Source organism: Beta vulgaris, chromosome 4 (assembly GCF_026745355.1).
Source record: "Beta vulgaris subsp. vulgaris cultivar EL10 chromosome 4, EL10.2, whole genome shotgun sequence".
NCBI classification, from domain to species: domain Eukaryota; kingdom Viridiplantae; phylum Streptophyta; class Magnoliopsida; order Caryophyllales; family Amaranthaceae; genus Beta; species Beta vulgaris.
The window spans coordinates 38133285-38148656 of record NC_079205.1 but is presented as its reverse complement, the minus strand read 5'-3'; the positions used below and the strand labels follow the sequence as shown (position 1 = coordinate 38148656).

Below are 15372 nucleotides of genomic sequence, written 5' to 3'. Positions count from 1 at the left end.
TCTATTGAGACCTAATACAAAAAGATTAATCCAAAGTAAATTTGGGTGAATTAGGAAATGTTAAAATTCAGATTAATGGACCGGTAATGTGAGTTAGGTATTACTTTGTGTACTGAACTTTGATAAAAGTTACAGTTTGCTCACCCAACTCTCAAAAGTTGCAGTTTGTTCATCCAAAGTATAACAATGTTAACTTGCAATTTTATATTAAAAAAAATTGTGCGGCCCCACTATCAAGACTGCTAGTTATACTTTACCGGAAAGATAGTTTGAGTTAAGTATACTTTTGGGTACTGAACTTTGATAAAAGTTGCAGTTTGCTCACCCAACTTTCAAAAGTTGCAGTTTGCTCACCCAAAGTATAACAGTGTTAACTTCTCTGTTAACTTGCAATTTTATATTGAAAAAAATTGTGCGGCCCCGCTATCGAGACTGACAGTTATGCTTTACAGGAAAAATATTTAACAATCCGACTTGCGTGGACCCGGTTCACACTAAAAATAGTGTGGACCAGGTCCAGGCACGTGACCCGTTAAACATTACTAACTTTTAATTACCAAAAATGCGCGATTTTCACTCTCTTCAATACTTCCAAAATCCGCCACTTTCTCTCTCTTCAATATTTCCAAAAACCATATATTCTATCGCTATTAAATTTCTGCAAATTATTGTTTCTCTCCATTGAAATTATTTCTACAAACTAAATTGATTCTTCAACAATTTCCTATTGAATTGAACAATTGCAAAAAATTCATGGAAAATTCAGGTTTAATTGATTAAATAGATCTTAATCAGAGTATTGAACCATATAATATAGACAACCTATATCACTCGATGACGACGAACAACATTGAAGCATTCGACGACGAACATCATCACAATTCAATCGAAAATGAGCATCAAGATTCACTGATAATAGATCTCAATAATACACCAAGTGTTGAAGGTAACAGCATCGAATTCAATAATTTCATTTCTTTCATTAAGCAAAAGAGTAACACTATAACTTTATGTAGGTAATGTGATTCTGTTTCATGATGAGATAGAAAATCAATTTGACGAGCAATATCCTACTTCATTTGTCTCAAGTGATGAATCTAATTCAGTTGTCATTCCAGGTAAATAGTTACACTATATCAAAAATAGATACACTATATGATACAGAGATACAATAGGAAATATAGAAATTATTTACTTAGATGCATTACAGAAAAATACACTATATCAAACATAGATATACTATATCATAACTACGTACACTATATCATAAACTACGTACACTATATCATATAGGAACATAATAGGAGATATAGAAAATATTTACTTAAACGCATTACATAAACATACACTATATCATTTTAACATACACTATATCATTTTATTATACACTATATCACTTTGACATACACTATATCATTGTAACATGCACTATATCAATAAATACACTATATAATATATACATACACTATATCATTTTAAATATACACTATATCATTTTAACATACACTATATCATTATAACATACACTATATCACTTTAACATACACTATATCACTTTAACATATACTATATCACTTTAACATACACTATATCACTTAAACATACACTATATCCTTTTAATATTACACTATATCATTGTAACATACACTATATCATTTTAATATACACTATATCGCTGTAACATACACTATATCATATTAATATACACTATATCATTTTAACATACACTATATCATTTTAATATACACTATATCATTTTAACATACACTATATCACTATAACATACACTATATCATTTTAATATACATTATATCACTGTAACATACACTATATCACTGTAACATACACTATATCATTTTAATATACACTATATCATTTTAATATACACTATATCATTTTAACATACACTATATCACTTAACATACACTATATCACTGTAATATACACTATATGATTTTAACACACACTATATCATCACAAAAAACACTATATCATCACAAAAACACTATATCATCACAAAAAATACTATATCCTATAGGAACACAATTGCAGATATATTAGAACAGAAGCACATACACTATCACATACAATCAATATATCATTCAAAACTACACTATATCAAAAAAACCAACACTATATCAGTCTAAAAAACAATATATCAAATCGAACACAATAATTCATACATACATAACAGAAAAAAAAAGATTAACCAACTTCATATATATATATATATAGCATTCATCAATTAATTACAAAAGATTTGTCACTGATATGACTAACAATGTCATAATTCAGTGACAAATAATAATAGTTTAAAGATTCTTCATCATCCAAAAAAGAAGTTGTTTAGATTAATAGGGCTCTTTACTTACGGTATCAGCCAAAAAAAAACAACAAAACCCCTAGCCCTAAGCCCCTAACTAACTCTAATTAATGTTTCATTCTTCACCAAATAAAATTGGGAACCCATCACAGTAAGCCCACCACTCACCACTAATGTGAGCCCAAAAATCAACACCATCACCAAAAATTATGGACTTCAGAGCCCACGTCTTCATGGAGGTGTCCTCCCTGTTGGGCGTCCAATGAACTGAGTCCCTTACTATCCACATCCTCCTCCATATTTTACAAACATTCTTCACATTTTTACAATCCCAACCTGAAACTTTAGAGAACACATGAAAGGACATAATCTGTTCCATACCCAACAGTTCGTGGGCATCTTCTAAACCATACCTTGCAATGGTCCTCCACTCTCTGCAAACACTTTCCACACACTCTCTGTCCTTTGGGTCAGAAAGTCGAGGGAAAATATGGAAGCGTAGAATCTCATGCATTGAGAGGACTGGGTGAAGTTGATCAAGTGAAGCCATATTTAACCTTCGAAAAAATACCAAAAATCAGCATAAAATCAATTTCAAACCACCACTACACTATCCCCTGTTTTACCCTCTGTTTTACACCTTTTTTTTAATTTAACTTGTTGAGTTTCACTTCATCAATTCACAATATATAAATGTAAACCATACTTGTTTACTAACAACTAATAACAATTCTGAGAAAAAATTGAAATAATTATCACAAAAACCTAAACTCTATGATAACCCCAAAAAAAATTCTCATAAAATCTAACATAAACAACAAAAAAAAAGAGAATTATGAATGTACCTTGCTAAAGAAACAAAATGAGTTCCAAAATCGCTTCAAAATCGCTTTTGAAATTGCTTCAAATCGCCTTGCTTAGTATGCTGGGTTTCTTTTTGGAAATAGCTGAGAAGAAATGAAAGGGTGCCATTCTTTTTAAAATGAAGTGACTGCAGCTCAGAAAATCATTAGAAGATTATGCGCGCTACCCCAACACAAGTAATTATTACTTTATGTCAATAAACCATAGCTTAACTACAGTTGGCTTAGTTTTATTTCATTATAGCCATACTAATAAAATGTTACGTCCGTAAAGTTCAAAAATACCAAATGTTAAGTTAGATACACTATATTATAAATAAAACGTTACGTCCTTTATATATGCTTAACTCATGTACACTATATCATACATAAATACACTATCTAATCTATAAATACACTATGTCATATACACTATAACGTTCATACACTATATTAATACATAGGTACACTATATTATATATACAGTTAATACACTATATAATATATACATACACTATATGGTATCCATATAGACTATATCATTTTAATATACCATGAAACTCCTGTTAAAAATCATAGCCAAAAACACTATATCAAAATGCACATTATTGTAATATACACTATATCACTTAAACATACACTATATCATTTTTACATACACTATATGATTTTAACATTTACTATATAATTTTAACATACACTATATCATTTTACACATACAATATCATTTTAACATACATTATATCACTGTAACATACACTATATCATTTTAATATACACTATATCACTTTAACATACACTATATCACTTTAACATATCATTATATCATTTTAACATACACTATCATTATAACATACACTATATCATTATAACATACACTATATCACTTTTACATACACTATATCATCTTAAATATACACTATATCATTTTAACATACACTATATGATTTTAACATTTACTATATAATTTTAACATACACTATATCATTTTAACATACACTATATCATTTTAACATGCACTATATCACTGTAACATACACTATAACATTTTAAGATACACTATATCACTTTAACATACACTATATCACTTTAACATACACTATATCATTTTAACATACACTATATCATTTTAACATACAATATATCATTTTAACATACACTATATCATTTTAACATACACTATATCATTTTAACATACACTATATCATAAATTGATACACTATATCATATATACATACACTATAATAAAAGTGACAAAATATCTTCATTCTTTTATAACAGGTTCAATTGGCCAATCACTGAATAAACATGAAATTGGAGGAGTTTTACTTGGTCAAGTAAGATCAACATTGGATGATATACATGAGCTATATTGTCAGCATGCTGCTATAGTAGGATTCAGTGTTAGAAAATCCAAAAACAGAAAAAAAAGAAGGGACATCAGTTGTGCATCAAAAGTACTATGTCTCTCTGCTCAAGAAAAGAAATACAAGTCAAAGAAAACAGGTAGAGAATAATACAGATATAATAATACAAGACACAAATCAAAGAAACAAAGGACACGAAGAGTTATGATCACAAGAATGAATGTCCTGCGCTGATTAGAGCAAGGATGAACACTGAAGGACATTATGAAATTGTGCAGCATGTTATAAAACACAATCATCCACTTACTAGAGAACCATTAAATTACCTTCATAGATCTGAGCGTCAGATGAGTGATCCAAAGAAACAAACCATACAAGCTATGCAAGAGTGTGGACTGAGGCCGATAGATTCATTTAGATATATGAGTACAGAAGCAGGTGGTGAAGATGTATTGGGTCATTCCATGAAGGACCACTTCAACTGCTGTTATAAACTCAAAATAAAACCAATTGAGGGAAAGGATTCACAAAAAGTTGTTGATAACCTTTATGAGCAGATGCAAACAGATAGTAACTTCTTCTTTAGAGTAAGATTGAATGATGAAGGAAAGGTTTGCTGCTTGTTTTGGAGAGACTCTATGATGCTTGAGGACTATACAATCTTTGGAGATGTTATGGTTTTTGATACTACATATAGGACAAACAAGTATAATCTTATTTGTGCACCATTTGTAGGAATTAATAACCATTGGAAAAACACAATGTTTGCATGTGCATTTCTTGCAGATGAGACAATACCATCATTTGAATGGCTTTTTGAAACATTCAAGAAGTCAATGAAAGGTAAATGTCCAATAACTATATTCAGCGACCAAGATGCTGCAATTGCAGGAGCAATAAAAAAGGTACTCATGTTTATGTGACATTTGCACAACTTCTGTTATGTACTATTGAAAGAGCAAAGACTAACTAAATAAACTCATTGACAGGCTTTCCCAACCTCAAGACACAGCTATGTTTATGGCATTTGAGTCAAAATGCAAATCAACAATTTGGATTGATGAAAGCTGATAAGGAATTCAAGAACATTTTTCACAAGTGTCTTAGTGGTTGCATTACAACAACAGAATTTGAACAAACTTGGACCACAATGACAACAAAATACAAACTAGAAGATGATCGCTGGTTCAACAGATTGTATAGTTTGAAAGAAAAATGGTGTACAACATTTAGCAAAGACTTCTTCTCTGCTGGAATACTATCTTCACAGAGAAGTGAAAGCGCAAACCATGCTATTGGGTTTAAGGCAAGCAAAACCACTAGCTTAAGTGACTTCTTTTCAATATTCCAACAGACAGTAATAAGGTGGAGAAGACAGGAAGAAAGGGATGATTTTGACTGTACAAAAGGAATACCAAAATCAGATCTCTGCATGAGTCCACTATTAAAACATGCTGCTTTAGTGTACACACATACTCTTTTAGAGATTTTGAGGATGAATTCAAACATGCAATGGCAAGTGCAATTGAACTAGTTGGTACACAAGGGAACACTCTGACATACAGAGTTTTCCTCAATGGCATTGATGGTTCTTCTCAACAAGTCTCATTCAATTACCCAGAGATGACAATTGAGTGTGGATGCAGAAATTTTCAAGAATCAGGTTGGTTGTGCTTTCATGCCATAAGAGTTCTACACTTACATTTGTCCAAAAAATTCCAGAGAAATACATATCATCAAGGTGGACAAGATTTGCAAAAAAAGAAGTTTGGGAGAAATTTGATAATCAATTGAGAGAAAAAGGAGAAATAAACAGCTTCACACCATGGAGGCTGCACATGATAAGGAGGTATGTAAACACGCTATACAATATATCATTTTAATATACACTATATCATTTTAACATACACTATATCATATCAATATACACTATATCATTTTAACATACACTATATCATATCAATATACACTATATCATTTTAACATACACTATATGATATTAACATACACTATATCATTTTAACATACACTATATGATATTAACATACACTATATGATATTAACATACACTATATCACATAGAAATACACTATATGTTTGTCTATATACTAACACATTAATTCCATAAGGTACTATAACCTCATATTAAAGAGCCACAGAATAGAACCAGCTAGAGCAGTGATAGAGGAATATTTCAAGAAAACAAATTCAAGAGTTGAAGAATTAATAAAGATAGAAGAAGCAAAAGCATCAGCAGAAAAAGCTAAAGCTCATGAGAAAGCATTACAAGAAGCAGCTGCAGCATTACAAGCTAATGAGAGTCAAGAAAACAACGCACAAGAATCACCATCAATACCAACAGTCTTGGATCCAGATAGAGCAGTCACAAAAGGAAGAGACAACAAGCAAACAAAGGGACACTATGATTTATACAAGAAGGCCTCAAAAAAAGGGAAAAAAAGACACAAGGAGTTTGGAAGTATAACTCCAAAAGAACATCTGTTCTAAAATACTTTACCAAGAGAACTATACAATGTTTTAAATCATTTGATATATTTATGAAGTACACTTTAACATACAGTATATCATTTTAAAGCACACTATATGATTTTAACATACACTATATCACTGTAACATACACTATATCATTTTAATATACACTATATCATTTTAATATACACTATATCACTTTAACATACACTATGTCACTTTAACATACACTATATCATTGTAACATACACTATATCATTTTAACACACACTATATCACTTTAACATACACTATATCATTTTAACATACACTATATCATTTTAAGATACACTATATCATTTTAACATACACTATATCATTTTAAGATACACTATATCATTTTAACATACACTAGCATTTCAACATACATTATATCCTTTTAACATACACTATATCATTCTAACATACACTATATCATTTTAACATACACTATATCATTTTCACACCCAGTATCATATAGAATGATATGTATAGAATAACACTGTATATAAAATATACACTATATCATGTAGAATATAATAACACTATATGATTCAAAACCACACTATATCACTACAAACTACTGTTAGAATACTAATACTATTTCTAAAATCATTCAAGACTACATAATTACATTGTTTGTAAACCTATTATATCAACACCAACATAGTACTAGATTAGTAAGATTGTTTGTAAAATTAGTGAAATACATCAATATAGTTTTACTTTCCAAATTTGACAGTTAACTTTTTCTTTGCTGTCTTCTTCTTCTTTGCATCCTCAACTTGTTTCTTCTTCTTCTCCTGCTGCATCATCTTTCTCAACTCCTCTTCCAACCTCTTACTCTCTTCAGCTTTCTTCCTTTTATTTTCTTCAATAAAAGCAACAGTCTATGATCTCTTTGATCTAAATGATATCATGTTTTGCACAAGCTCACTTCTCTTCTTATTCAGATCAGAAAAAATCATGCAACCACACAAAGAGACTCTTGTTGCTTTCCTAATCTTCTCCTGAAAATAAAATAAATAAGTAAGAAACTATATATAAGAAAAAGATTAGATAACTCACTTAAAAATAATTATATTAAACTTACATCATTCAAATATGGGCATTCAAACTCTTCAGAGCCTTCAAAAAGTAGCATAAGGACAAGTATGTACACACCACAATCCAAATCATATATGCACCTTTTTTTCCAGCTTCCTTTGAGTTCTGCCATTCTCCATAAACCTATATCATCACCTTGAGATTGTGGGATTTCATAAGATTGAAAAAGACTTGAAACTCCATCAGCAATGATTGAACTGAGAGTCTCCATCATTTTCTTATATTCCTCATCATCATCCCAAATCTTATTATCAATATAGAAAACAGTCCTTTTCTTTGTGTCTAGCACAAACAGGACAAAATGATTACCTTCTTTCATCAAAACAGGGAAAAAAACCTACAAAATGAAAACAAGTATAAACTACACTATATCATATACAAACATACACTATTTCTTTTTAATATACACTATATCATATCAATATACACTATATTATTTGAACATACACTATATCATTTAAACATACACTATATCATATCAATATACACTATATCATTCAAACATACACTATATCATATCAATATACATTATATCATTTTAACATATACTATATCATATCAATGTACACTATATCATTTTAACATACACTATATCATATCAAATGTACACTATATCATTTTAACATTCACTATATCATATCAATATACACTATATCATTTTAACATACACTATATCATATCAATATACACTATATCATTGTAACATACACTATATCATAAGTTCAAAAAATAGAATTTGTCTCACCAATTCAACACTAGCATCCAATTTTGAAATGTTATTCAAATCTTCAATTTGAAAGTTCCAGCATGTGATCAAATCATCAATGCGTTTAGCATCATTTTCATCTTCAAACACATTGAATAATGCAGCCTGCAACATAAGAACTCATATTATGATGAATAATGCATCCAAAGATAAAGAAATAAACAACATAAAAATATATTACAATAAAGTTCTTACACTCTGAGAAAAAGTAAAGTAAAACTTTTTTCGAGGACTGAGTTCATTCATATTCAACATTCTTGACCAATTATCTAAAACTGATTGAAACATCTCAGTCTCAGTACCAATTGTCCAAATCTCACTCCAAGGTATACAGAAGAAGTGTTCATCCAGCTGAAAGATCTCTTCACTGCAACAAGCAACACAAATTGTAAGAATATTTTCAATAAAAACAATACATTAAACAAATTTCGTTCAGTCAATAATTTACCTCCCATCTAAAGGATGTTGATTTTCAGAACAATAATCAACAGCCTCCCTTAAACATATTGGAAGATCTTGCATCACATGTTCAAAATCTTTCATCATCTTGGAAAGATGAGTGAATGGACCCCCAACTGCATATTCATCCAGCCTTAGAGTTGACTTGCCTGGCCCCCTAGACAAAACATTCTGGAAAGCAGTCCATGTATTTTCCTCAATAATTATATTTTCAGCTGCCTCATTAAAAACGCTATTGACAACATTGTTGATCACATCATTAGTTCTCTGAGTCACCTGAGTGACTATAAAGCTAGGGAATGCAGTTTTAGAAGGATTAGACACTTCTTCCCAACCAGTTGGCAAATCCTTCACAGCTTCTGCAATTGATACCATCTCATCAAAGTACTTCTGATAAATTGAACTTGACAAAATTTTGTCAAGATCATCTTAGGAAGGATTTTCAGAAGGAGGATCGCCAACCACATGAGAGGCCTTCCAACTCTTCAACGAATCTATATGGCAATGAGAGACAGCATCCAAATCCCTCTTCCACAGCAACCACATAGCATGAAGCTCCTGTTAAAATCATAGCCAAAAACACTATATCAAAACGCACATTATTGTAACATACACTATATCATTTTAATATACACTATATTATTTTAATATACACTATATCATTTCAACATACACTATATCATTTTAACATACACTATACATGTAACATACACTATATCATTGTACCACTATATATTTGAACATACACTATATCATTGTAACATACACTATATCATTGTAACATACACTATGCATTTTCAATACACTATATCATTTTAACATACATTATATCATTTTAACACACTATATCATTTTAACATATACTATTTCATATCAATATACACTATATCATTTAACATACACTATATGATATTAACATACACTATATCATACCAATATACACTATATCACATATAACCAGGCTATATCAGTCAAAACTCTACTATATCAGAAAATTGAACTTACATCTCTAGCTTGAGCAGTTATTTCTTCATCAGTCTGACTTCCTGGCGGAAGCTCAAACTGAATATAAAGCTTGCCCTTCACCTTCCTCTTGGGCAGCCTTGTTTGTTGCATCACCACCACTACTTCCACCACTTCCTGTATCATCACTCAATACAGGACGTGGTACATACTGAACTTCAATTTTCTTTTGAACCGGCTTCATCCGGTTGAAATCAATTTGCCCATCTTCAGTGAAGTAAAACTTGGCACTTATTGGATAAGTTTCATCGAGCAAACCACTCCCAAACTTATCACACAGTACTTCACGACGAACTCTCTTCGAAATTGACTCATTATCCCAAAGAGCCAACAGAGGGAGTTGAGTTGGAGGCACCCCATCACCAATTTGTAGGTGATGGAAGTAAATCAACTGCAACAATATTATACAACCACTATAATACGCCCGACCACCTTTAGACCACATCGAGTTCTTGAACAGAACATTTGCATACATCAATCTACCCAAAATATATTACACCAATTGTAATGAGGAATTTTCCGAACCTCATGTACAGCTAGAACAAGTCGCAAATCAAGCGTATCATTTGCAACTGGAGCTAAAAAAGAAGAAAAGGCAAATAAAACATAAAGCTTTTTAAACACCTCCCCACCATCCACTAACTTATTTAGCTCAGAATATACAGCACTCAAACCAATCTGACCTTTCTCCCGATCAACTTTAAAATACTCCCTCCAACTTGCTTTTAAATCAAAATGCGGATTATCCGCATTAGGTCCCCTAGAGACATCCAACACATCCTGTCCTTCAACCATAGGGAACTGAAAGACATCATAAACATCATATTGGTTCACTCTGAACTCTTTCCCATAACCTACCTTAAACATCCTCGAACCACCATCGAACCTATCCACCAACCATGCACTCAAAGCATTGTTAGTCCTCGTAATCTTCAAATGCAACAAAGAACGAAAACCTGTTTCAGTGAGAGCTTTTTTCTACTCAGAAGCAAAAGCTTCATTCAACTCACAAAGCCTTTTACCACATCAATTAGTTCTAAACGGGTTTACTGTATTTTCTTGAGCAACACTGGATATTTTCTTCTTCTTCAGAGATTGCAAGGTTTCATTCAAACTTGAATCTCTTACCCTCTTCATGTCTTTTGGTACTTCTTTTATTACTACCATTTGACCAACATTAGTTCCTTCACTAACACCAGGATCACTTCTTCTATCCTGCTGTCCAAAGTGCTCTGCAATAAATAATTGTAACATACACTATATCATTATAACATACACTATATCATTTTAACATACACTGTATCATTATAACATACACTGTATCATTTTAACATACACTATATCACTTTAACATACACTATATCACTGAAACATACACTATATCACTGAAACATACATTATATCACTATAACATACACTATATCATATCAATGTACACTATATCATTTTAACATACACTATATCATATCAATATACACTATATCACAGTAACATACACTATATCATTTTAATATACACTATATCATTTTAACATACATTATATCACTTTAACATACACTATATCATTGTAACATACACTATATCATTTTAACACACATTATATCACTTAAACATACACTATATCACTTTAATATACACTATATCACTGTAACATACACTATATCATCTTAACACACACTATATCACTTAAACATACACTATATAACTTTAACACACACTATATCACTGTAACATACACTATATCACTTTAACATACACTATATCACTGTAACATACACTATATCATCTTAACACACACTATATCACTTAAACATACACTATATAACTTTAACACACACTATATCACTGTAACATACACTAAATCACTTTAACATACACTATATCATTTTAACATACATGCACTATATCATTTTAACATACACTATATCATTTCAATATACACTATATCACTTTAACATAAACTATATCATTTCAATATACACTATATCACTGTGACATACACTATATCATATCAATATACACTATATCATATCAATATATAATATATCACTTAAACATACACTATATCATTGTAACATACACTATATCATTGTAACATACACTATATCACTTAAACATACACTATATCATTGTAACATACACTATATCACTATAACATACACTATATCATATCAATATACACTATATCATTTTAACATACACTATATATATCACTTTAACATACACTATATCACTGTAACATACACTATATCACTGTAACATACACTATCATTTTAATATACACTATATCATTTTAACATACACTATATCACTTTAATATACACTATATCACTTTGACATACACTATATCATTGTAACATACACTACATCACTTTAACATACACTATATCATTTTAACATACACTATATCACTTTAACATACACTATATCATATCAAAAACACATAATCTGATGTCAATATACACTGTCAAAGAACTATCACAACAACACTATTATTTCAAAATACACTATATGATGAGAAAATACACTATATCATCTGAAAATACACTATAATGTGAAAACACATACTACTATATCATATAATCACAGGTATCACACAATTACAAAATATTAATTTAAAAATAAACCTAAAAAAAAGCAGAACTCCAAAAATCGAACAAAAATCAATAGAAATTTATCATGCAAACAATAAAAATCGCACAAAAAATGAACGATGAGTAATTGAACTACAAAACATCAAAACTACAAAAAATTATAAGAAATTCTAGTAAAAACTAAAATCAACAACATAATTACCATCAGTATGAGAAGTTCCAGTAACCTCCGGAACTTTTGCACAATCACCAAGACCAAGCGATGAACGCAAACCTCTACGTTTTGGAGCATTTCGGTTACCAATCGTCTTCTTTCCCATCGCTAAATTCAAGATTAACCAGAACTCAAAATGAAAAAATTATGGCAGAGAGAGATTACACAAAACTGAACTTTAAGAGAGAGAAAATGAAGAACTTAGGGCACAGAAGTTTTAATTGAGAGAAAAAATGCAGAAGTTAGTGGGAGGAGGTTATAACGAGAAAGAAGATGAAACAAGACAGTATCTGAACAAATCTGGGGAGAGAGAAAATATTAGGAGAGATAAAAACCGAACGCGCCAAAAACTAAAAAGCGTATAATAAACTCACGTGATATGGATCGGGTGCACACTAAGTTAGTGACCGGGTTCATATTAGTTTTATTCAATATTTAATTCCTAACGGCTATTTATGGCTCGAAAAAAAATGTGCTTTTTTCTCTCTCCTTCTCCAATTAAAGCCCACTTCTCCTTCTCCAATTAAGCTTCTTTCAAAAAGTTATGCGGTTTGATTTTGCTAATTTGATGCTATATATAATTACTTTAGTGATGTAAATTATTTTTCTTCTTATGATTGATTTGTTGGTGTAATGCTACAGTACTTTGAGAATGTTTGCCTCAAGTAGGGTGATTATAAGAATATATTGATATTTGAAATTCTTTCATACTATATTAGGAAAATACTGTGTGAATTGAAATATCAGAAAATTGATATTTTTTTCCTTGATTAGTATTTATTTGTTTTTGTATTAATAGGGATGCGTTGCATAATCATGTATTGTTTTAAGCAATGGGTAATCTTACATGAATGAACAGTTTTTTTTTTAATAAAAATGAAATAAAAAGTAAAATAAGTAACAAAATTATGCTACCTAGGTGTAGATTTGATTTATGTGAATCATGAAAATCTCAAATTTGAAATATTTTTCCTATAGCTTGAAATTCTGTAAGAAATTGTGAATTTCATTCGATTGCTATAGTGGTTTATCGAGTAGCTTACATGTTCCAATTCGAGTAGGTTTGATTCACAACATGAAGGCTGTAGAAATAAGCTTGCTAGCTTTTTTTTTTTTTTTAGTTGGCTTCCGGAGCACATGATCCTCTCGACCCAAATAGGAACATTACCAACAAGTGGGACATCATAAACTGGACTTCTGATGGTTATGTTGTAAGTACTTCATCTTCGATAAGAGTTTTTTTCACAATTGTAAACATGTAAATTTAACAATATTGGAGAAGAATTTAAACATGTAAATTACCATCAAGTGGGAAATCACAAAGTGGAACTACTGGATTTTTGAAAGAAGCTTAATTGGAGAAGGAGAAGTGGGCTTTGATTGGAGAAGGGGAGAGAAAAAAGCACATTTTTTTTCGAGCCATAAATAGCCATTAGGAATTTAAATATCATTCCTGTAAAGTATAACTGTCAGTCTCGATAGTGGGGCCGCATATTTTTTTTAATACTTCCTTCGTATCAAATTACTTGCAACAAATCCATGGACATGGACTCCTTGGCAAAATTTCTCAAGGTGAGATTAGAAAAAAGTGAGGGTCTATAATTAAGTTTAATTGGAGAAAGGAGGTGGCAACACCACCACCTAATGCTGCCACTACTAGTACCTACTGCCACCACTACCTGCGCGAGGCCATCACCGAATACTCACTTATTTGGCCATCACCACCGCCGGAGCACCACTCGTATCACTAGCACCACCGAAACGCCACCAACACCATCGAAACACCACCAACACCACCAAAACACCACCAACACCACCGAAACACCACCGAAACACCTTCTTGCTTCCCAAATCAACCAAAAACCCAAATGAAAACACACACCCGCAATTCGAAGTCCAAAACCACCTTCCTACTGCCACCACCACCACCCACCGTCAAAACCCATCCCACCACCACAACACCACCGAAACGAGAGAAATAAATCGAAGAGAGAGAAAGTCAGAAAGAGATTTGCAACAATTCGGCTGGTGTGGAGGTTTTCGGTGGATTTCAGCTGGTCGTGGTTGATTTCAGATGGTGGTGGTGGATTTGGGTGGATTTTGAGTGGATTTCGACGGGATGTTGATTTCGAAGGTGGTGTGGTTGGTGATGAGATCGAATGTGATGAT

General features: G+C 31.2%; 1 protein-coding gene across 1 annotated transcript; it reads left to right on the top strand.

The window, feature by feature from the left end:
• The first annotated feature begins 4777 nt into the window (after window positions 1–4777).
• Window positions 4778–7040, top strand: LOC130591130 (protein FAR1-RELATED SEQUENCE 5-like). The gene is made up of 4 exons (XM_057394054.1): window positions 4778–5375; window positions 5522–5897; window positions 6017–6195; window positions 6697–7040. The coding sequence occupies exons 1-4, from the start codon at window positions 4778–4780 to the stop codon at window positions 7038–7040; spliced, it is 1497 nt and encodes a 498-aa protein (XP_057250037.1).
• The last annotated feature ends 8332 nt before the right edge of the window (window positions 7041–15372 follow it).

Bases quoted from the DNA above. Each gene is read 5' to 3' on its own strand.
- LOC130591130 (XM_057394054.1), top strand. From the start codon at position 4,778: ATGAACACTGAAGGACATTATGAAATTGTGCAGCATGTTATAAAACAC. The intron at 5,376-5,521 runs GTAAATGTCCAA...ACTCATTGACAG, and splicing joins ATTCAAGAAGTCAATGAAAG to GCTTTCCCAACCTCAAGACA. The intron at 5,898-6,016 runs GTGGAGAAGACA...ATACTCTTTTAG, and splicing joins TTCCAACAGACAGTAATAAG to AGATTTTGAGGATGAATTCA.